This window comes from Strix aluco, chromosome 16 (genome assembly GCF_031877795.1).
Source record: "Strix aluco isolate bStrAlu1 chromosome 16, bStrAlu1.hap1, whole genome shotgun sequence".
NCBI lineage: Eukaryota > Metazoa > Chordata > Aves > Strigiformes > Strigidae > Strix > Strix aluco.
This window is the reverse complement of record NC_133946.1, coordinates 16,839,964-16,864,014: the sequence shown is the minus strand read 5'-3', so window position 1 is coordinate 16,864,014 and position 24,051 is coordinate 16,839,964. Positions and strand designations below refer to the sequence as shown.

General features: G+C 37.0%; 1 protein-coding gene across 4 annotated transcripts in view; it reads right to left on the bottom strand.

Annotated features, from left to right (window-relative positions):
* CARS1 (cysteinyl-tRNA synthetase 1) overlaps nt 1-24,051 on the bottom strand; it is a 34,379-nt gene that overhangs the window by 614 nt on the left and 9,714 nt on the right. For 3 of the 4 annotated variants that reach the window (XM_074841656.1, XM_074841654.1, XM_074841655.1), the window contains 19 exons: nt 23,648-23,736; nt 23,240-23,336; nt 22,694-22,792; nt 21,558-21,707; nt 20,197-20,337; nt 19,346-19,434; nt 18,550-18,671; nt 16,625-16,737; nt 15,949-16,077; nt 15,605-15,734; nt 15,180-15,283; nt 14,069-14,166; nt 12,402-12,591; nt 11,817-11,885; nt 8,919-9,000; nt 3,993-4,073; nt 3,562-3,629; nt 2,132-2,191; nt 780-863 (listed from right to left, as the gene is read on the bottom strand). In XM_074841656.1, the coding sequence (XP_074697757.1) occupies nt 780-863; nt 2,132-2,191; nt 3,562-3,629; nt 3,993-4,073; nt 8,919-9,000; nt 11,817-11,885; nt 12,402-12,591; nt 14,069-14,166; nt 15,180-15,283; nt 15,605-15,734; nt 15,949-16,077; nt 16,625-16,737; nt 18,550-18,671; nt 19,346-19,434; nt 20,197-20,337; nt 21,558-21,707; nt 22,694-22,792; nt 23,240-23,336; nt 23,648-23,736 (1,995 nt within the window). Of the gene's footprint in view, nt 1-779; nt 864-2,131; nt 2,192-3,561; nt 3,630-3,992; nt 4,074-7,672; nt 7,750-8,918; nt 9,001-11,816; nt 11,886-12,401; nt 12,592-14,068; nt 14,167-15,179; nt 15,284-15,604; nt 15,735-15,948; nt 16,078-16,624; nt 16,738-18,549; nt 18,672-19,345; nt 19,435-20,196; nt 20,338-21,557; nt 21,708-22,693; nt 22,793-23,239; nt 23,337-23,647; nt 23,737-24,051 lie in introns of those variants that run through there. The other variant, XR_012625367.1, reaches the window with a different exon arrangement.

Below are 24,051 nucleotides of genomic sequence, written 5' to 3'. Positions count from 1 at the left end.
TGGTTAAGAGACCACTTTTAGTCATAGTAGCATATTGAATCCAAGGCTTAAAGCAAAAACAGTAAGAGATTGGTGTTCTCGATGGAGAAAGTATGATCAGGGTTTTTATGGACATTGTCCTTGGCTTGCAGGGGTATTTTCCAGTATTTACACTCTCCATTCTTGCTTGCCCCCCAGGCCTGAATTTGTGCTGGTGAAGAGGACTGGCAGAAGCAAGATCAATGTCCCGGATCAAGCACTGAAGAAACAGCGCTTTATGTTTTCCGAGTAACACCTTTTATCCTCATGGGGAGCAATCCAGAGCAAAGTTATCCGTACAGCCCCTTCAGAGATCCTTTGCCAGGAGAGAGCAAAACAGCGGGCAGAACCAAAAAGGAAGCACAGGAGCTCTCTGAATAGCATCAGTTCTGGCAGAGTTGGGGAGTTTGTACTTGCAAGTGAATTCTTTGCCTTGCAACAGGGTAATAAATCTGTGAACAAACATCACGCATGTTCCTACCCACAATATTTACAGGGAATTTTGCTCTGCAGGGGAGGACAAAGGAGAGCACTGTACAATGAAAACAGCCTTGAAATGATGGCTAACAGAGAACCTTGCTCCCCAATGCAATATGTATGTGTAATAAATTTAATATATCGCATTTTCTTCCTCTCCTTCCCTCATTTCACTACAGCGCTGCCCTGGAGGTTCTGGAACAAGATCAGCTACGTAAATATACAACTGAGTATGTACAACTGGGGAAGGAAAACCACTCTGTATCTAGAGAAAAGTCTCTTACGTTTTCATCAAACATGGAATATTTGTCATGTTCTGATTTAAACATTTCATGTGGTGGAATCTTCATTTTTGCCAGTTTTGCTGCCTGTAATATAAAACATGCATTAACATCACAGTTAATTACTGACAACCTGTCACATATGCAAAAGGAAAAGTAGACTATAATTTGCAAACCAAAGAGCATTTAATTCACAACTTTTTATTGTGTGAAAAGAAACTTTCAGTGAGGAGCAACTCAGTAAGTCCTAGATGTGCTTGTCTAGGAGAAAAAAAATGTGTTTTAATGCTGTAGAGAACCACTTAATAAAGTAGATATACTGCAGAAACTCAAAATAACTTGCTTATATACTCTAAAAACTACACCTGATTTTTGCTAATTTGGTTGCTTAGTGCACCAGGTGTAAACATTAAGTGAATAGTTGCTACAAGTAAAGAATATTCAGCAATTAACTCACTGCAAAGGGAACCCCCTTTATCAACAGTTTCCTGCTGACAAGCACAGGTTTCTGTGCAGGTCACAGCAGGATCAGGATGCAAGTAATTGGACGGAAAATAAACTGAACTTTCACTTATCTGTAAACAAGAACATCTCAGAATCCCTTCCAAGTAATTTATGCCCAATGCAAGGGAATCACCTTTTTGAAAGAATGCAAAAGCTACTTGGAATTTATGGATTATAAATGCTATTTCTCTGCTTTTCTCTCTGTACATGGTGCTCTCTAAACGTTCACTTCATTTTTTAACCCAGGAACGCATTTCCTGTACCTTTAAGAATCATGAGCATGGCAAACAATCTTTTCTTACGAGTTCATCTCATCTGGCTGTCTACTCCTCATTCAAAGCCTAAAGCCTTTGAGCTATCTCAGTTCCAACTGTAGAGATAAAATGTGTTTTTACAAAACACTACATTTCAGAGTTCAATCGGAGGGAACGGGTGGATTCTTGAAAAGAAAAAAAAGTTTTCACACATACCTACAATACTGGAAAGGGAAGAAAATAATAAATGACACAAGCAAAATCTTCTCTAACAGGCATGTAAGATACTACCTTTGGCAATTAAGGAAGTAATACTGTCTATAGACTAAAGTAAGTGCTACAAGTTCTTCTAAGAAGTTTTTGCAGCTCTTAGCTGTGTTTTCAAAAACGGCTTCCCTATAATAGGAGCTGAAAATTCAAATCTGAACTGCAAGCCAAAGTCATTCTGAGCAGGAAATTGTAGACAAACAAACAAAAAAAAGGAGGCCCAGTTAAGGCCGGGCAGAGCGCCTGTGTTCTAATGTAATCTTTTCTGCACGTGACTATTGGTGCTAACACTTTTCTTCAAAGCCAGATTAAAAGGATCTGAACACTTACTTCCTGCTGTTGTTTCTTCCTGGCTGCTTCTTCTTTCTTCCTTTTTTTCTCTTCTTCAATCTATGAAAGGCAATGTTAATGAGTAAAAGGTAACTAACTGTTTCATTGGGTTATTTTCTACAAATCTGAGCCAGCTAGCTCCCCTGGATATGCAATTACAGACGGAACTGGCAGCATGACCTGCAGCAAAAACACCATGCCTTATAATTAGGATTGTCTGATACTTCCCACTGTACGCCTTCCATTTCATTGGCTTTTATTCACAGTTAAACCCGTTTTAACTGTTCAGAATGCATTTTGCATGCAAAGTGTATACATAGAATACCTACAAAGCCTGCAAGAGAAATGGTCCTGCTATTTCATGGGGAAAATGTTTTGCAAATGACTTTAAAAAAAGACTGTATTTCGCTGGCATTTTAAGCTTTTGCCTCAAACTGTGAAGACATTACCATTTCTCCAGAAACAGTTGTATCCCTTGGTGTTCCTAGGGAAACAACTATCCAAATTTAGCCAACTTATAAAACTTTTAAAAAAATAATGTCATCTTGCACTTGCTTAGGAGAGACCTATCAGTTCTCCAAGGGTTCTGCCAGTACTGACCATAATACTGTTTCCAGGGAAAATGTACTCTAGCTGCAGGTTCCACCCAGCAGCTATATACAAACTGCCCTCAAATGTCTTTTTGATGAAAACACCTGGAATTGCCTGAAAGTACATTTCACTTCTCCCTTTTTTAAAAAACATCTACATGAAAGGAGAAATGTTGGAAAGTCTTCCAAATATTTCTAGTCACGATGGAATTTTATTATTTGTTAAAACTGAAGACAGACATATGAAGTGTTACTTTTAAATGTTACAAAGTCAAATATTAATGCTAGGAGGTGCCAAAAGGAGGGTTTCTGTACAGACCTTATGCATGTGAATTAGAATTCACAATCTTTATATAGTAACATGTGAATTCTTGCCCCCACACCCTGAATATCTCACTCATCCATACTACATTAATTAAGATTTAGCCAGTGCATTTTGTTCTCACGTATCAGATAAATGCAGTCTAGTTCTATGGAAAATGTCTTCATTCGTACAGACAAAAGAAGTCTGAATTTGCTCCTCATTAGAATCATTTTCCAGAGAGGTAAGACAGTATGCATGCAATACTCAACATTCCTTAATTATAGGAAGATCTTAAAAAAAAAACCAAACAAAAAAGCTTAGACATATTAATTAGGTCCCACACAAAACTTTCAAGAAACTACTGTTTCAAAAATTCTTTTCCTGAACACACTCAAATTTTAGCATGAATTACGTTATTTTCCTTGTTGCTAGTCTGTTAAGATTTTTCTTACAAGTTATCAAAGAAATGTAAAAGTATCCATAGCTTACACATTAATTTAAATTTTAAAAAAATATAGAATGCTTAAAATAATAACCTTTTTCTTTTCTTCTCTTTCTTTCAATAATGTGTCCTTATCCACTAATTTAACCACAGTTGGAAGTCCTAAAGAAGCAAAAACAGATGAGTAAGTTTCCAATGGTTGAATAGTCAAAGATAAATTTACCCTGTGATAACTGTTTCCTTTTTGGAAGCTGAATACAACTGAGTAACTACTCAAAAGTGACTAAGAAATGAGGTGCTATACAAAAAGATCAAAAAGATTGCAATGTATGTTTTTGTATTCTATACATATATTCCAATATACAGTTCTATAATATATACTTGTACATGAGAAATGTGATATGCTATAGCTTTGCAGTCCTTAAATTTGTTGCATTATTCCAGATTAGTCTTGACAGGTTGTTTTTCCACTTTTTATGAAAATAAAAACATCTACATACGAAGTTGCAAGACATAACTGGGTACCTTCATGATCTTCCAGTCGAACACCAAGTTCAGGAAGGACGTCATCTCGAAGAGCATCACTCAATTGCAGCACTTCAGTTACTACAAAGCATGAAAAATATTCTTAATGAAATAAGATTTGGTGAAAGTATTCTTCTATCCTGCTACATAGTTTTTGAAATGCAATTAAGAAATTGCCACTCTCTCACACAGGCCAGAGAAAGGTCTTTTATTTTAAAGTGATAAACCTTTTAAGTAAGTTCTGCCTTCTTTCAGCTACACAGAAAAGAAGCATGTTTCTTTGCAGGGACTTGAAATTCATAAGTTTCTTCCAAGATACCCTCATTGTTCTGAAGGGGAACAGAAAGAAAATCCAGGGCAATTCAGAAATGATGCAACAATTTTGCCAGGGTATAGTGGAAAGGTATATGACTCAGGAGGATCCTAATGGTTGCCGTGGGATTTCCAAGAAGTGTTAAGAGCCATATTTTAGAAAAATCGCAAATTAACATATCCTGTGCTACATCTAACAGTGTCTTTGAAGGACTACGATTTTGTTGGTTTGATAACTACACACACATTTGTCAGAGCAACTGTAATCCAAACATTCTCTGTTTCTGCAGATAGTTATCTTTACCACCTAGTCTGATCAACCTTGTTTTTTCAAGCAAGCTAGCTGAAGCAGAAGAGAGAATTTTGATTTGTCTTTCTGGACATCATGACTAACGTGTTTTTTTCTTGCAAACTTATCAAAGAGCCTTTGATGACAGCAAATAGAACCCAAGATTTAGCTGAAATAGATCCTACCAGGCCTTAAGAGGAAAATAAATCTTCACACAAGATATTTACTTGGATGACAAATTGTATCAGCTGAGAAGCAGCAGAACAGTTAAGAGGAATTAAATGCATCAGGAAGACCCAGTATGTTGCTGTTGTAAACTTAATTCAGTGGCATTTTTAATAGGCAGTCTTGTATTTAGAAGGAAACGCTTACCAAGTGTGACAAGATAGATGCTTGGGTTAGATGATACCATGTGCTTATAATAAACAAGTGTTCTCCCTTTCAGCAACTCTCAGCTGGTTAAACCTAAGAAGTAATACAGGTCTCAAAGGTAATAATAATTCTGGCAGTAGCAGCTACCATCCAGACACCGTACTGAACACTGCACATACCAGTATATGAGCCCTCATCTCTTCTATAATTCTCAGCTAAAGCTGAACAGTGAACAAAGCACCAACTACCCTAATGCCATAAAAAGGAACAGCCACCCTATTTCATTGCACGGTATTGTTCTGTGACTCTCTCTTTGTATAGGAAAGCATTGCAGTTTATAGAAGCTCTTTTGTCTGCTGTGAACTAAGTCGTTATTTTTCTTGATTCAGAGCAGTTGTACACAGTGAGTGGCTCACATGTTTGATGCAACTCTAAATAAGCCATTAAGATAAATAAGGGATACAATTACCTCACTGGCTGTTAACACTAAAAGGTGTTGACTCTAACCTAGGCAAAGGAATTATACGTATCATATCAAGAATGTATCAGATACACTACTGCTTATTCCATAAAAAGCATCTGCTCGGTTATATATATTTACTTATCTGAAATCACAAATAACTGAAAGTTTAAGAAGAAGAAATCCATTAAGATAGAGAATAAGGGGAAATGTGTAACAAAACATGTATTATTTCTGAAAGGACACATCCTCTGATCAATCCTCTGTCATCCCGAGGAATCAGCACCGTGCTCCTTAAGGCTGAACTGTGCCTGTTCTTTGCATGTGGTACCTCCAGAGCAAAGATGTTTAGGGATTGAGTAGGGGCTTGTTTATGGGCTGCCCCAAGACATAAACCATTATCCTCACTGAGGACAGTGACCAGAAACAGTGTGGCCAGCAGGGACAGGGGAGGGATCTTACCCCTGTACTCAGCACTGGTGAGGCCGCACCTCGATTACTGTGTCCAGTTTTGGGCCCCTCACTACAAAAAGGCCACTGAATGACTCAAGCATGTCCAGAGAAGGGCAATGAAGCTGGTGCAGGGTCTGGAGCACAGGTCTGATGGGGAGTGGCTGAGGGAACTGGGGGGGTTTAGTCTGGAGAAGAGGAGGCTGAGGGGAGACCTCATCGCCCTCTACAACTACCTGACAGGAGGGTGCAGAGAGGGGGGATGAGTCTCTTGAACCAAGTAATAAGCGATAGGACAAGAGGGAATGGCCTCAAGCTGCGCCAGGGAAGGTCTAGACTGGATATTAGGAAGCATTTCTTTCCAGAAGGGGTTGTTGGGCGTTGGAATGGGCTGCCCAGGGCAGGGGTGGAGTCCCTATCCCTGGAGGGGTTTAAGAGCCGGGTTGACCCAGTGCTGAGGGATCTGGTGGAGTTGAGAACGGTCAGTGTGAGGTTAATGGTTGGACTGGATGATCTTCAAGGTCTTTTCCAACAGAGATGATTCTGTGATTCTGTGACCAGGAAAACAGTGGGATAGCTGCCTTATTACCACTGCCCGTGAACACCCTGGCAGCTAGGCACTCCTTGAGCCTGTGACTATTTCCCAGACCTCTTTTCAAATTTTCTGTGAATTTCAAGCCAGAGTCTGGGATGTGAAACAGACGTTGTGCTGCTGTGAATGGGAACACTGTGATGGGGAGAAAAAGGAGGAGCTTAAAAAGCATCTTGAGAACGCTGGATGTTAAGACTGGCAGCAAAAGAAAGAGCAGGCATGGTTCCAATGATTGTCCCAGTTCTGGTCACCTAATGATATATTAGGAAGAGGGCAGAGGGTTCCCCACTGTGTCACAGGAACAGCTTAGAGCAAGATACCACATGGCACCAGCACCCATGGCAGGCAGACGCAGGCAGAGTTCAGCACCTTTACCACAGGGTAGTCAGTTTGAGCAGATGTCCTGAGGTAAGTAACCCACAACAACTGACGAGACTTGCTCTTGTTTGAACATCTGAATAACAATTTGTTGCTAATGAGGATTCTTCCCAAGCGCAGCAGGGCTGCACTAGAGCACAGATCTGCTCCGCTATGCATCCTTGCAGACACAACTACACGGGGTCTTTGCAGTTGGTCAAGTGCGCAGCATAGAGATGTTCTGACCAACCGATCGTTGATGTCTTTTGCAGAGGCTTTCTGCGTTTCTTTCCCTTGTACAACTAGCACGGCGTTTTCCTTTTTCTGTTTATCATCATTGCTAGATATACTCACAAACTGAGTCAAGGCTCAACTGCAAATGATCAGTGCGGTCTCCTGTTTGAATAGAAGTAAGCTTATAAAATAGAGAATTTATTTTACTAATATGTTTGAATGCTAGCCATTCTGGACAATGGCAAAATTTTTGTAGAGTATATACATTCTGAGTCTTACCAAAAAACATAGTTTTACAAATGGCTACTCTGTGAAATGTTTTGTAAATATAGATACATTTTAAAGTTAGATGTATATGGATGGGAACATCTGTATTACTCTGCTGATTTTACAGAAGCAGCGTACTTTTTATTTAACCTCTAAGAATACTTAAAGCAACACAGATCACGTTAATTAATATTTAACACCATCCTGCCAGCATTGGGCTATGGATGGAGAAACTCCCTTCACTTACAACCATGTAAAGGTAGTATCCCCAGCCATTAATCAGAACAACTCTTACAGTAATTTAACACCTCCTGCAAGCCAGAATTTAATGGTACAGGGAAACAAACCAGTAGCATGTCAGTGCAGGTCCTACCAACCACTGCTCAGCTTCCAAATATCAAACAGTTTAATGAAAGGTGCCTTCCTAGTCAAAGGGAAAAAAGAGCCTGGTCAAAAAGAAAAAAAAGCAAGGGAAAAAAAAGCCTCATGTAAAATGAGTATTTAAATACTGCAAGATCAAAGGTCACATTTTTGGCTGAGGATATACACACAAACTTCTTGAATTAAATCAAATTACAGCAAATATTTGCTGATGGAACTGATGAGCCTATTTCTCAGCATCAATTAGGCCTACAGGAGTTTGACAGTAATAGCTGAGTAGTCACATTAACAAATACAGTTTTGTGCTTTTACGGTAAACTTATTAGTCCTTAGAAGAACTCAAAACAGTAGCAAAATTAGGTTCAGATTCTTTGCCAGCTGAATAGGTTATCAACCAGATACTACAAGTAGTTTTGTATTTCTGTATAATATATGGGTTATTTATATATGTTTTATATATTTAAAAAATGCCCTATTTTGCCTTCAAGTACAAATCTCAGTGTAAAAAAGTTTTAAGAAAACAAGAATCAAATACATATTAAAATAATGTAAAATTCCACAGGGAACAGCATAAAATAGTAAGAGCTCCATTAGAAACTAATCAAACAGTAAAATCAAAGAGGGCTTAATGGGACCACCTTTTTAACACTATATAGTTGTGCTGCCAACACACACAGCATGATCAAAGCTTTTCAGAGAGGAAAAAAGCACCCAAAACAACTTCTAGCAAACTCCCAGATGAATTCTCCAAAGAGAGCACTCAGTTACCATCAGGGGAGCTGCAATTCCAACTATGCTAATAAATAAGAATGAACATCTGAGGCTATTTAAACAGAGACAGTATCTTTGTATAGCAATCTACACTTTTAAGAGAATGCAAGCTCCCTGGGGGAAAGAGATCGTGGGTACTTTAATACCTAGAAAGCAGGGAGTGCCCTAATCTAGAGAAACAACAGCTAGTCCTTGTCATTCCAGAACTTTTAGATTCTTTAGGAAATTAAAAGAAAATTAGTTTAGCAGCCTGTAAAAGATTCCCAAATTAAAGAGACAGGTAGCAGAGATGCAAATATTCAAACCATCTCCGATGTAAAGATGCCTTACTTTTATTCTCTAAGCAAAGAGAGACTGTATCAGCTGGCTCACTCGACCCAGTTTGACTCCTACGACCCCCATGTCTCACGTGCAACAATACAGGAAAAAGTGAACTCTCACCTTTCTTCTCTCTGGCAATTTGTCGCACTCCTTCTCTGAATTCAGAAAGAACTTGTAGGTATGGCATCACTGTAGATTCAATCTGCAGAATAATTATTTCTACAGTTAACTAATCATAATTTAGATATAAAACATGTCCTTACCCACTTCAGATTTATGTGCTGTTGGATGGAAATTGACCCTCAGGACAGATCTGTATCAATAAAAATTCTCATTGCTCTTTTGATGTCAAAGGATAGACAATAATTTGCATTAGGTGTCTATTTTGCTTTTGTACAGATAAAATCAACTTGTGAAGTTCTGCCTTTCCCCATTCCTTTTTCATCTCCTTTCAGTTACAGATACACCAGCTCCACAGGGTTATGCTACAGTCCAGCTAACAATAATGCAGTACAGGGATAAAAACTGCACCCAGACGAATTTGCCCCTTCATATTCTGTGTTGTGTTACTTAGGTCCAACTGCTTGTCAGACATAATACCAAGTACAGTTGATGTTAGGACTTATTCTCATTGAAACATAGATCTGTTCCTCAGACGTTAGCTTATGCTAATTGTATTTATTTCCAATACAGTGCAGTTGTCTGTATTCCTCACACAACTGCCACCCGCACAAAAAGTGGGGAGAGATTACTGTTGAATTATCTCAGGTGTAAGTAAATGCTGGTCATAAAAGCTCAAAGAAAAAGTCCTGAGAATCCTGCTCTCAATGGTAGCGAATAGCAACAGCATGCAGTTAGTGAACAGCAATGAACAATTACAAAAACAACTACAGATCAGCACTGTCTGCCAACACTTCTCTGGAATCCCAAGAGGAAAAGCCAGGCACCCAGGGGACTGCTTAAATTAAAAGTTTCATTACTTTGGAGGGTGGGGGAGCGAGAGAAAAAATGCACACTTTTGTTTCCCCTACAGTTTCCACATGTCTTTCCCATCTGTTAAATCTCCATGACAAATTTCCGTGCAATTAACAGACAAGATATGTTATGCTCTAAAAGTGCCCATACGAAAGGAGCTGAGGGGCTCCGTTAAAACTTTTCATAAATCTGAATACTATGCAACCAGTCTCACAACTGGAACCATTGCTGACAAGTCTGGCAGAAGGAACAGACTCTGGAAAGTAAACAACCACCCCATCTCCACTGCCCCCTTTACACTGAAACTAGCTCATGCAAATGAAGTGGCGTCAGGAAAGCATGCACCGTCACTAATTTATCAGTCATTTAAAGATGAAAGATTTTTATTTCCAGAATAGCTAACTTGACAGAAACGCTGGATTCATTTGAAAAATTAGACTATGGAACCTGAGGTTTTCTGACTTCAAATCTCTTCTATACCCTTTCAAGTAAATTACTGAACCACGGTAATTAAGCTAGATGTTCTTTCAGAGCTTTTGAAGAGGATTATGCCTTTTTTTGGAGATAACGACTCTGTTGGTTCCTTCATCTCCAATTTAGACAAAGAAACAACAGGCCTGATCCACAGCCTTCTGTAATTAATGAGTTTTCCAACCTTGAGTGTTCACCTGGTAATTTTTGCTAAGAAAAATGACTATCTGCACGGAAGATTGAAAGAGAGTATAAATTTTAATGAAACAGCCAATTGTGATATTATGTATCTTTACATTATAATGCTTAAAACCGGTAATGTCCTAGATGATAAAAACAGAAGTTTCTTGTGCGTAACAGGTGTTAGCAAATGACTCTTTCTGCACAAGGTTCTGACTCTACTACTCTTGGCAACATTATTCTAAAGGAGTGAAAGGGCTTAGCCTCTTGTTCCAAGCTACTGCAAATCCTTCCATAGATCATATCTGTTGTAAACACTGCCTGAATTAAGTGCTAAATACAAATTTAATTTTAATTTTCCCTATAAAGGTAAGTGTTAAGGTGCTGCCTTTCTTCTAAAATTTAAAATAATTCTGACCTAAATTAAAATTCACTATTGATGGGTTTTGGTGTGGAATACCGAGCATCTTCCTTATTATCCTTGTTATATCATTACTGGAGATTTCCACAACACAGTAAGTATTTGCATGGGCAATTATCAGATGAGTGTTCGTTCACATTCTTCAACCACAAGCAAGTTTTCCTCTTCCTTTGATGAATAAAAAGTTTAGCTTTTTTGTTATAACACAAATGTTTTAATTATTCCTTCTTAGGAGGAACAGAAAAACATGGTCACACCTCTGAACGCAGAAGAATACTTGAAAAACAGCACCGATTTGTTCATGTAGAATTTTTTGCATGAACAAAGAGAGCAAAGTTGATAGCTTTCATCTAGAGTTATTTCTCCTGCCTGCATCACGAAACATTACTGTTATTACAGGGCTCATCAGCACTTTCATCAGGTATCTCCCAAGTATTTCCAGAAAAATTCTGCATCACAGTAGAACTGCTGGGCGACCAACACAAAACAGCCTTCAGAAGCCAGATAAAAACTGTGGCTACAAATGAGATCAGAAAAAGAGATTGAAATGCGGATAAAACTCCAGCTGCCTCCAGGCTGGTTTTTGGTGTACCACAAGGAAGTTTAATCAGTATAATTATATTTTTGAAACTACTTAACATACAAATACTTGTAATGAGTCTTTAGACTGTAGCATGTGCTGTCTGTAGTTAACATGTGGTTTCTTAAACAGACTCATCATTCAGAAGACAAGCTAATTCTTTTTCTGGTTGCTATACAATTTGTCTGTCATTAAGTCAAACCAACCTATAAAAAACCCCAACTCTCATAAAAGAAAAATCCTGCTTCCTAAACCAATTACTTCAGATTCAAATGTTAAAAGCGGAAAGAATGTAATTCAGCTACATACCAGTAATGTAATCACTTTATCTAACCTAAGCTTTCTAAGGACACGGAGTTATTTCGTATAGTGTACTTTGTCCTTCACTTACATTTATGTTTTGACTATTCCCTCCAACAGGAAACCCAACTGCGTCATCACTTTCTATGGCACCAAAAATCTGGTCAAGGCAAAAGAAAAAAAAAAGAAAAAAAGGAAGACAAAATTGTATACATCAAGTCACAGGTATGTGAAACTAAGCAAAATCACATGTACTAGGGTTTTGAAGCCACCCAGTTCTCATTTAACCCACAATTCACTGCTCTAATAAGAAGATGTTTTGTTTTTTAATTGATACAGCATACTAAGCATTGGCTTTCAGATTTAGTTTAAAGCTGTCAGATGTGACATTCTGACTTGATATTTTTTTCCACTATCTAATTTTCCTTGCATGTATTAGGGGCTCTCCACTATGCAACAAAACATTAGCTGAAATTATAATGTAACATAAAGGACTTCAAATTGTTCCTGCTGCAGCACATACTGCAATTTGGGGTTGTTTTGATTGGGGTGTCTGTGGAAGATCTCTAGTTTCCTACAAGATTTAACAAAGACTGTACAGATCCCTACATTCTTGAAAAATACAACAGTTATATTGCACAGTGCAATAGCAACGTTACTACTTGCTATTACATACCTTTAGCATTTGAGTGAGATAGGAACTGATGTTTTCTAAAAGAAGTCTGTTTGGCATTTGTCTGGAAGATTTCTTTGCAGCAATATAGGAGTTACTCTGACTGACTAACGAACGCATTTCTTCTAAGACAGAGCGAGTGTCAATATTGTCACACAGTGCTTCATGAATTGCTGCCTTCTTGTCGTAAAAACTAAGAAGAGAAAAATTTTTTTTACTATTGATGTCAAAAGTATCTGCAACCTACTCTGAAGAATCTCTGTTAGAAGAGTAAGGGGACCTAAAAGTGAGATAATCTTTTGTTGGTCATCATTTATATTTGAAGGAAAAACAGATGAGCGAGAAAAAGGCATTATTATGATGCTGCTGTTTTGCTGCTATGGACAAAGGCAGGCAGGATAATCTAATTGGCAACAACTATCCAAACAAATTACATCAAACATTTTTTCAGCAACTGACATTTTCATATCAGTTTTTTAGAGCAGTACAAATTGCTTATTTAGCGTCTTCTTGGGCTTACCTTTTTTTTTTTTTTTTTTTTTTTTTTTTACAGCATTACTCTCCTATCCCTACATACCAGCCAAGTACTCTGTTTAGTATTTTTACATCAAGGAGCACCAATTTGGAAGTTAACTTACCACAAAGTGAAGTGTTATGAAGCTGTTACAAGCAGATACAAGGAATAAATTAATGCAAACCTTTGTAATGCTCATGAATAGGCGTCATAAGTAATACAGTATATTAAGTACCATTTCATCACACAAAGGGTACTACTGTTTCAAACAACGTAATTTTTCCAAAGAAAAGAGAATGAGAACTGGTAGAGAAAGAAGACAAAACCAAATATCCATGAAGCCTATCTTCTCTTCCTCCCACTTCTTTGCCCCTTCCTTTTCACCTTTTACTTACTATCTTCCCCCTTTTTTTAAAAAAAAAAAAAGGGTTATCTCTACCAACTTCAGGTTGAAGAAGAAATTTTCAGAGGACATCACTCAACAGAAGCATCTGCACTTGGTCTTTCAATAGTCAACCTCTGTTCACAACAGTGAACTGAACTAGGAACAACTTTAGTACTGCAACATAAGATGCTTCTATTTTAAATTTTACACATAATAGAAGTCATATAGGAAGCTGTCCTTACTACAAACAGCTATGATAGTTTTGTTATAAAACAGCAATATTGATATCACTCTCCCTCTCAGTAACACATTCTCAAACATTGGCACTCTGATCTTTTGTGCTTTCAGTCAGGTCATTTGACTCCTATTTGTCTGAGTTTGCTCACTGCACTTTGAAATGTGTAAAATACTATTTTTCCAGTTATAACCACTGTGAATTATTGGTCACTTCTCAGATAGAAGGACAGCATTTCAAGTAGTGAAGAAAACGGCAGCTATCTAACAACAAAGTTCTCTTTCCCTCATAAACAGGGTGATGAGGCATGCCAGTGTACTTAACATAAACAAAAGGGAAACTAACAATTTCATCTATACTTCATAAAGCTGTTGCAAGATTAAATTCACTAGCTTATATAGACTTGAGGTACTCAGTGGAAATGCTACAGACTTATAAATATCATTATATACACAGTAAGTCATTTTGCAAGGGAAAAAAAATTAAACATGTAGCTACACAATGGCTATTCAGAGTAGTAGTAATGCTCCACTCACTTTTTGTTCAGCTCTGCTTCCTGATTTTCCCATTTCTGAAACTGGCCTGTCACATCAGTGGGAGCTCGAAGAATATCCTTCACATTTAAAAAGAACTCCTGTAAAAGAAGAATATAGCTAAAAATTGGTTTAAATTAGACACAACCAATATTTACTACGAAAAGGCATTATTTCTTAATTAGCCTCCTAAAGTTTACGGTTTCAACACTGTTTCAGCCAGGATCTACTGAATGTCTGTCAAAACAAGGAAACCCACACATTTTACGTAACTCTCTAAATCACAGTTGGACTGCAATTCAGTTCTATCTCTTGGCTCTGCCACTGCATGATGCACTATGATACTGTAACACCAAGCTGCTCAAATGCAGTATCATTTTAAAAAAGTTTAGGCAAGAGTTGTTATGGCAGATTTTTAAATGTGTTGCTAGCAATGGAAGCTGAAGACTAAAGATGGTTTTATAGCAAAGGACTATTTTAAGTGGGCATCCAGCTTGGTGAAAAGTCATTTTCACTTGTTCTGTGGCCCAAACCAAACATTTTACATAAAAAGCAGAATAGCTTCAGCTGGAGAGATCAAGATCAATGATCTCAAAATGCTGTACAGCATTCTTGTGAGAAATGTGGGTTTAAGTCATGGCTCCAAACTAAGCAGGGACAGAAATTGTTCCTGACCCTTCACATATGTCTGCAAGGCACAGAGGCAAATGCTCAATGTATACAGGTGAGGCGACAAGGTAGGAATGATACTCCCTCTTCCCCTTTGGCTGTATTTGTGTAAAGTCTGATCTGGCAGACATGTTAAGAAAGTGTCTGTTGGACTGAGTCCTATAAGCAAGCTGAACTGAGAACTAATCTTGCGTGTGTCAAGCTGCTCAGAGATGTCAAAACTTGGAGAGAACACCCAGCTGCAGAGAAACGTAGCTGTCTGTGGAATTTACATGACTTGAATGTTCAATGGTAGCTAAACAAATACTGTGACATCCCACCTGATGAATTCAGAAGGCAAACTCAGTCTGTGGATGTGGCCTCTACATCCTTGGTTCTATTCCTTGAAACACATATGACAACACAAAGCTTAGAGAGCTGGAGGAGGAATGGAAAGCTTACTTACATTCATAAACTTCTCATACTGAATAGCTGACTCCATGGTATTATTTGAATAATCCAGTGTATCCTTCCAAGAGTGCATGAGGAAAGCCAACCGTAACTGTCGTGCTATTACAAGTTTCAAAATAAACGAGGAAAATAATCATAATCTAAAGCATTTTTATGGCCTCCAATAATGCAGTGGCTAAGAACATAATTTTCAACATTCTTGCTATCAATACATCTACCAAAAAAGCAAGAACATTATTATCCATACAGATAATACTGACAAGGAACAAAGAACAAGGAAGCTGTTCTAAAGTTAGTGAAGAAGAAAGACACCTGGAGTTAGCCATTTTTGGAAACTCCATTATATGCCTGAGTAACAAAATTACCACAGTCGCCCCTCAAAGTACATCAAAAGCATTCAAATTCCAAAGTAATTTTTACCTGTATGTTTCTTTAGTGCATCTTTTATGGTAATGAAATTCTTCAAAGATTTTGACATTTTACAGCCAGCAATTGTTAAGTGGCCAGTATGCAGAAAATACCGAACCCAGTGATCATTTTCAAAGTACGCCTGCAGCAAAAACAAAAAACCCTGAAGACCCAACGCTGTTTACATAGTTACCATGAAATAGGATCATTTAAGAATAAAATCTTGAGACCAAAAAGTTATGCTTATACAAAACACAGATAAAGTTTTAAAAATTAATCGATGGATTTGTGTGAGTTGCAGTCAAAGCAAAGCACGTTGCTTTTTCACTGCAGAAACTGAAGGCCAGTTCACTCACCTCAGACTGTGCCAGTTCATTGTCATGGTGGGGAAATCGGAGATCAAAACCCCCTCCATGAATATCCATTGACTCTCCTAGAATGGATCCAGCCATCGCGGAACATTCAATGTGCCAACCTGGACGTCCCTGTTAAGAAAAAGACATTATGTGGCTACTACTTATTTGTCTTCTGCTCCTGCCTACGTATCATTCCCTCATTGCTCTGCTCCTAAGCAGTTACACACCTGAGGAAATGAGATACAGTTCTACCAAGAAAAAAAAGATTCTCAGTCTCAGCTTCATAGAAGTAATACTGTTGGATTTAAAGATCAAACATGGCATATACATCTGTGATGCTTTGATTATCCTTATTATTCTTTTAAAAATTACATTAATACTTTTGATCACAAGGAAAAAAGAAGATATAGAAATTACTGCAGATAAAACCTGTAGATAAATAGAGGACAAATGATCAGTAACAGCCATCATGAGTCTGCATGCAGACTTCTGCTTAAAAGGTATCAAACAGACAGACTGATACACATTCTAAATTATTAAATGAACATAGCAACAGAATCTATGACTGAATACAAGATAATCTACACATTATTAATATGAGATGAAGCAAAGTATTTGTGTAACATGCTATTTAATAAGGCGTAGAAGAGCTAAATCCTGATTATAATGTCCTTACCTTTCCCCATGGAGAGTCCCATGAAGGCTCTCCTGGCTTGGAAGATTTCCACAAAGCAAAATCACTTGGAGAATGCTTCTCACTTAAGCGATCAGCTGAGATGCTCAAGTCACCTTTCAGAAGAGAAAAGGTAAATATATACATTTTATTTAAACACCAGCATTATTGATTTTTAGCCTTGCTGTACCTCACATCAAGTAAATTAAAAAAATGAATAAATAGAAAATAAAAACACTCAGCCCTCAAAATTCCTCATAATTAACCTTGATAATCCTTTGGGGTTTTGTTTGGTTGACAGGAAATCTGACAAGTAGTATCAGCTGCACTGCTTTCTAAGTTTGGACGTGAGATTCATCTACATTCTCTCTGCAGGCACAATTCCAATATTGTAGTTACAGAAAAAGAAATATAGAAACAAAACCCCCTATACTCATAGACAAGTAAGACTACAGAATCAAATTCACGCCAAAATTAGGAAGATCCAAATTAAGACTAGGATTTTCTTAATCTGCACACACAACATGATCACAGGATATTTCTTCCACCCCTCTAATCTCAGTTGCTGCACAGAATGGCTGGTAGTTGTTCAATAGCTGTTTACTGTTTTGTTACCACCACAGATGTGTTATGCATTAATTGGTGTTAGCTCCTTATCACCATTTAGGTGGTACTCTCATTATAACATCTTTAAAACACAGGAAATTTACCATTTCTGCAGTACTGTCAAACACTAAAGTGGTTAACAATACCATCTACCACACAAGAATCCAGGATAAAGACAAAATTGTCAAGGTTAAACTTGTCAATTAATTTTGATGTACGGATTGAGATACCTGCAATCTCAATTGTTTAGAATATCTAACATTATGCACTTCAAAGTATTATGCTTTTATTTACATTAATTGCAACTTTCAAAGCTCAGCATTTCTGCTGCCTGTAATAGTCAAAATTACATTATCTGTCAGGGTAAGGACAATCATCACAAATGAGTCAAAGCAGCTAAGCTGACAAGCAATAACTTGATGTATGCACACTCTTGGTTAGTTACATTAATCACTCAGCATTGGTTCCTATTTGCAAAAGGACACAACAATTCAACAAAACTGACTGTTACATAGCAGAAATTACACATTCATGTTACCACAAAGACAAGCACCTTCTATTTCACCTAGAAGATTTCAGTTACAACGGTCTTAATGAAGAAGAGAAACCACATCCACTTTAAGCTGCTTCTCTCAGATACTGCTAGTTTCACCTAGTACAAGGGCCCTTATTTTACCTAGTCTGAGTGTTATATGAAAACCTTTTAATATTCTTCTGATAGACTTTGCGGATGCTTTGCTACTAAAACTGTACAACCTTAGAAGCAAATAACTAATGAGTCTGGTTTATTGAGCATTTTAAGCTGCTACTCTGCTATAACTTGACTCAAAAAAAATCTGTATTTGGATTTAGTCCATCACAACAAAGTGAAAAGAATTCTCAGTATGAAAGAGGAACACAAATTTTTGTCGTGAAATAACCACAGCCTGAAGTGGAGAGCATTCACCTGGCATGTGGAAGACCCAGCTTGAAGTCTTTGTTCCTCCTACTTTGAACCAGATGAACAGGCACATAACTGGGCTATAGTCAAATGACTGAGCTATTTACAATTCTGACCAAAAAAACCCCAAACAAACAAAAAAACCCACAACCCCAAAACATCCTAGAATGAATAATGTTTCTTGGTATTTTCCAATTAAAAGCTTTCAGAAAAGGGCAGGCTCAAGCTTCAAAACTTTGGACAAGAAATCTATTAGTAAAGGAAGTATAGCAGGTAAACCATTCAACTCTGACTAATTCAAATGTCAGTGAAAACAACTGAAGAGATCAACACATCATCAGTTTCTTCAGCAACCTAAGCAAATGTTATTTCCCCTTTTTACCTTCACCCTCTTGAAGTGCTTTTTGATCACCTACAGCTTCAGGAACCAACTTAGCATAGGAGTGTGTTTCACTGGAATCAAACTTCACAGTATCAAAGTATACAGATCCATTGGACACATACCTGAAAAGTTAAAGATCATTGTTTAGCTAACTTTCTACCAAGACTTAACTGAATTTTATCCCAAAAATCACTCTCTTAAACTTAAGTTCTCTAGTGAAATGACATACAGTACTGCTCAGGATTGTAAAGATGACTCAGATGAGCCTAAGTTTTAAGGACTTACCATAAAAGTCCTCAGACAAATCATTGACAGTCATAATAAAAATTATCAAAGGGCAAACAACTAACATCTTTTTATATTAGACAATAGCAGAAAAACAGTTCATGATCAATTTTTTTTTTTTGACTTATGCTATTTACAACTAATTTCTAGCCATTTACTCGGGCATCCACTTTTGAAACCCCTTGCTGAAGGCCAGGAGTCAAAGTTCAAGTGAATGGGACTTTGACTATTTTAATGAATGAGGATTTCACCCTATAAATTTAATAATCTAACTTCTCTCTTTGTAAGACATCATAAGAAGTACAGAATAGCACATTTTCATCAGGTGAGAAATAATAGGTCTTTTGCGAAGGAACCTGAAGTTTCTATATTTGATGAAACACTACTTCTGGAAAAGACTACTATTGCGTAAGAAAACAGAGAAAACAGTTCACAGTTAAGTGTTGAAAGCAATCCTTCTGGCTCTGATACAGTATAAACACACAACAAAAGCATCCAGTAGCAAACTTACCCATAACCATTATCTACAATCTTTTTCACAAAATCCACAATTTCTGGCACATATTCACTAACCCGTGTTAAAACATCTGGAGGTAAAACCTATAGATAAAAAGTAGAATTTTATGTATTTTTTATATATATATATATATTTATACATATGCAAATATACATTAAATATGTATATATTATACATTGGTTAAAAATTGACTCAAAACCAACTGGCAGTAGAATCAAAGATTCCTATTTCAAGCTTTCTGCTCTGAAGCAATGTGCTGTGGCCATTTTTTCCTCAGCCTTTAAGACTATGTTAACAACAAGCTACCACAGAAGATGTCAGCTCTTCCACTTACTGGCACTTCCAACAGAACAGGCAATAAGTGCCTCTGATTTGCAGGTAAATAAATAAACCTTCACTGATCTGAACCACTGCATATGACACGACATTTCATCTGTCACAGACAGATCTGTCCTTGATTGTTATCATCACAAAATTTCTTAGTGACTGAAGACCGATAAGTAGTCAGTCTAAATGCTGAGGTTGGTAGGGCTCTCTTGTGCAGCTATCAGACTCTATCTCAAACTTCTGGATCAGTTTATGATTATAAGCCCATGTTACACCAAGGGGAAGGGATAGAGTGCACACGTCAAACAGTTAACTGGCTCTGGTAACATGCACAATGGATTTAAGATTGTTGGGATGGAAACAGAACAGGTGCTAATTTAACAGCTACCTATTCACATTAAAGAAAATACTTTATCAATATGAGGTTTTTGAAAGCTGTTAAGGACCTAAATTGTATTCTGGGTAATACGAGGCATGGCACATACACTTCTAGAACAGAAAACAGTTTATTTACTTACATTGAGCGCTTCCATATCTTTATGAAATTCTCCTTCCCAGAATTTGGGGAGCTTTGAGAATATGGAATTGTCAGTCACCTGACTGCCAAATTTTGTGTCCAACCAGTCAGACAGCAAATCCTTGGCTTCTTCCAACAGTATCTATAGAACAATAATTGTAAGTGCAACTGATCAAAGACTTGCCCTGTTTAAACTCTGCAGAAAGATCTTACTCTGAACAGAGAGGTTTGCTTAAGGAAAAAGACACTTGGCTATGAATACAGAGTAACCTGTGTTCCTACCAGATTTTTATCATATTGCTCTTCATAAATATGGATGAAACAAACAGAGGAAGGAAGATGAACTGATAAGTGATATCTACTTTGATATCAATCACTGAAGTAGGCATGTGGAATTTACACTGTGAACATCGGATGGGACCTGCAGTTATATCACATCATCTGTTCCCCCCTTTACTACTGGATAATCCTAACAGAAGCCTTTCTGTGCACATTGCTGAAAAGTGTTTGAAAGACTAATTTGAACATCAGCAAGGATACAGTTCAGTCTGATATTAAAAGATGAGGGGTTTTTACAATAGGATATAGGAGGTGTGATTGTTTAGATTTTGGTTGGTTTTAAAATTCTGTTAGGTCAGTATACACTTTTATAAAGGCACTTGATATTAGAATAGCTGGACTTTTTTAAAAAATGTAATTTAGAGAGAGTCTTCTCAAGAAGGGAGCACATACCCTATGCTTCCTACAGTAATTATCACAAATAATCTGAAAGCAAGAAAAGATGACAGTAGAAACCAATTACTAAAAGATGGTAGTTATATTGACTGACTAGGTTACTGGGACACTACCAAAGCCCAATAAAGTCAATAGGATTATTGTCGCTAAATGCAACGGCCTTTGGATAAAAATTATCCTGAGCATAACTTTTTGGGATGTACTTTTTTCTCTGACCAGAAAGAGAAACACTTTTGTAGAAAAACGCCACCAGTATTGGAATGTCATAAATGCATGTTCAGTAATCTATACTGAAACTAATTCATTGAGACAAAAAAGTCAAAGTCTAAATATATGCAAGAGAAAAATCCCCACTGGAACGGTAAAAATAACTGAGTAATTATCACAGTAGGAGGGGAAAAAAAAAGCCACTGATAAAAACAGCATGCAAAAACTATAGAGTTGGATTCAAAGATCAAACCTCCTGTATTGAATGCAAAGTACTAAAAAGTCTTCGGGCCCACCATTCCTCTTTTTAGGAATAAAAATTTCCATAATGTTTCAGGGAATCACTACAAGCTAAATATTATTTTTTAAACCCCTAACAGTTATAAGCCAAATATAATTTAAAACAGAGCTCAAACTGACCTCATGACATCTGTTGATCTCTTCTGCGGGGAGTTTGGCTTGCACAGCTTCTTGTAGAGGGTCAAAAGCAGACTTCACTGCATTTTGAATTCTTTCTAACATTTGCTTTTTATCTGGGTCTGTCGTCTCATTTAATTTAACTGAAAAGAGCTACAATTAAAAAAAAATTTAGAAAGCAACTTGCAGTACAGTAGCACTATGTTCCATACACAATTTATTATCTTAGCCACATAGTATCTTGCTAGTGACGAATAATACATTATGCCACATGAAAAGCTTTGATATCAAACTCCTGAAACATACTCCTCATCAGAAATAAAGAAGTTGAAAGAATTTAGTTCACATCTGAATTCAGTTTTTCAGAAAGACTTTATAAATTACTACATCATCACTACTGTTGTTCAGTAATTTTCATTTTCTATGCAGTTGATCACCTCAATTACACAGTTGATTAACACAAATCTGAAAAGAAGAAGCTTTAATGTGAAACATAGAGATTAAATGTTATGCTCTGAGAGCATGTCAGGCAATGACAGTTGGGTAAAATTCCCAGACCTCCTATTCCCAGGCCTGCATTCAATTCATTAGACTGGTAATCTCTTTGTGATCTGTAGTGTTAAAAATGAGCAGAGAATCGCCTTCCCCCACTTTCAGTCCAGCATACACTATTTATTAAATCCCTAAAGCTTTGGAGGCTTTTTGCTCTTTCCAAGGCCATCAATGGTACAAAAGAGAAATCTCACAAGCTTTAAAAGATTATGCACATATCACCATTTAAAAACTATTTCAAAGGGTTATTTTTAAAGTTTGAATTCTAACACAAACATCCAAATGCTTTTTGAGCTTTTTCCCCAACACCCCAACAACAATATACATGCACTCACAAACAAATGCTAAGGACACAAAGATCAGGCATGTCTTTTACACGATAGTTCTAGTCAGTTCTAAAACAATGGAAGAATCAAAGTGATGTGCGGTTCCAATCACATTTCTAATATGGGTGGTAACAGTTCAATAGAAAAACTGAAACAAGCGCAAAGTTTAAGGAGGTAGCAGTCAGAGGCATTTTTTAGATGCTTTGCTACATTATTGAGTAAGAACCTAAAACACTAGCAGGGATTAAATACCACACCCACCTCTGAGGCAGTTTTAACATCTTCAAGTAGCTGATCTGGTGCCGATTTGTTCTCTCTATACCGTTCAAAAAGGTAATTTTGTCTTGCTCTCTTGATGATCTACAGAGCAGAAATGTGAACATACTTTTCTGAAGCGACACATAGTTTTACATAAAGTGCAAATAAAACCTATTACATACCAAAGGCATTTCAGAATCCCTATAAATTTAACAAGGTACAAGAATTACATGCAGTAATACAAATTAAACACACCATACATAGTTAATCAGGTACCTCAACAGAGTTAATTAGGAATCTCAACAGGCAAATAAGTTACCTCTGTAAAATGCTTAGTCTTCATCATTTACGACAGCGTTCATTTATATACAACACAGGTTTTGCTACCTTAGGAATGCTACAAAACTGAGAAAAACCAATGTGTACAAAATGTATGTGTATATTAATAAGTGTAAGGTTTATCTTGGCTTATCAAATGGCAATTACATACAACTCTGACTTCCATGTTCAAAGTACAGTATTTTAGATTGCAATTTAAAAAGACTTTACCTTATCATCAATATCTGTAATATTCATACAATAGAAAATGTCATATTTAAAATAATCCCTCAAGATTCTTCTCAGGATATCAAATGAGATGTATGACCTAAAAACATAAAAGATATAGGGGTGTTTTTAGTGAACACCTCGAGTCCATTTCTATGCTATGCACAAACTACTTTAATCTCAAGGTCCACAATTTTACGACAGTTCTGATTTTTCATCATCTACTAGTAAGTTTTTAATCACACAATGACATAATATTATAACATGCTTTTAATCTCAAATGTCAAGTGTTGAGTATAGTGAGACTATTTGCTAGTAATACACTCATCTAAATAAAGTACCTTTTTCTATTAACCTTTTGCTTCCAATAGGCACTGTTATTACCTATATCAAAAAAAGGAACTGCAGTACCTGGCATGTCCCATGTGAGAAGCATCGTAAACTGTTGGACCACAGCAATACCACAAGACCCTTTTTCCATTCTGAGGCTGAAATATTTCCTTAATTGAAAGGGAAGGTACAGTGATCAGAAAAAACTGAAGTCATGATCTCAGGTCAGTAACACCATATTTGGAGATTACAATGTGAAAACAGGGATTATAATTACAGAAAAGGAATAGTTATTCCACTCCCAGTTTTACCATAAGAAAAGATCACCACTAGCTTTATCATGTAAGAAAGAGAACAGGGTGTGGCTGCTTATGTTATCTGTACTCTTATCAATCAAGATATCAGATTACAAAGATTTGGACTAGGCAGGGCATTATGCAAGTTATGTCTGTAAAAGGGAAGATCAGGCTTTCATTTACACTGAT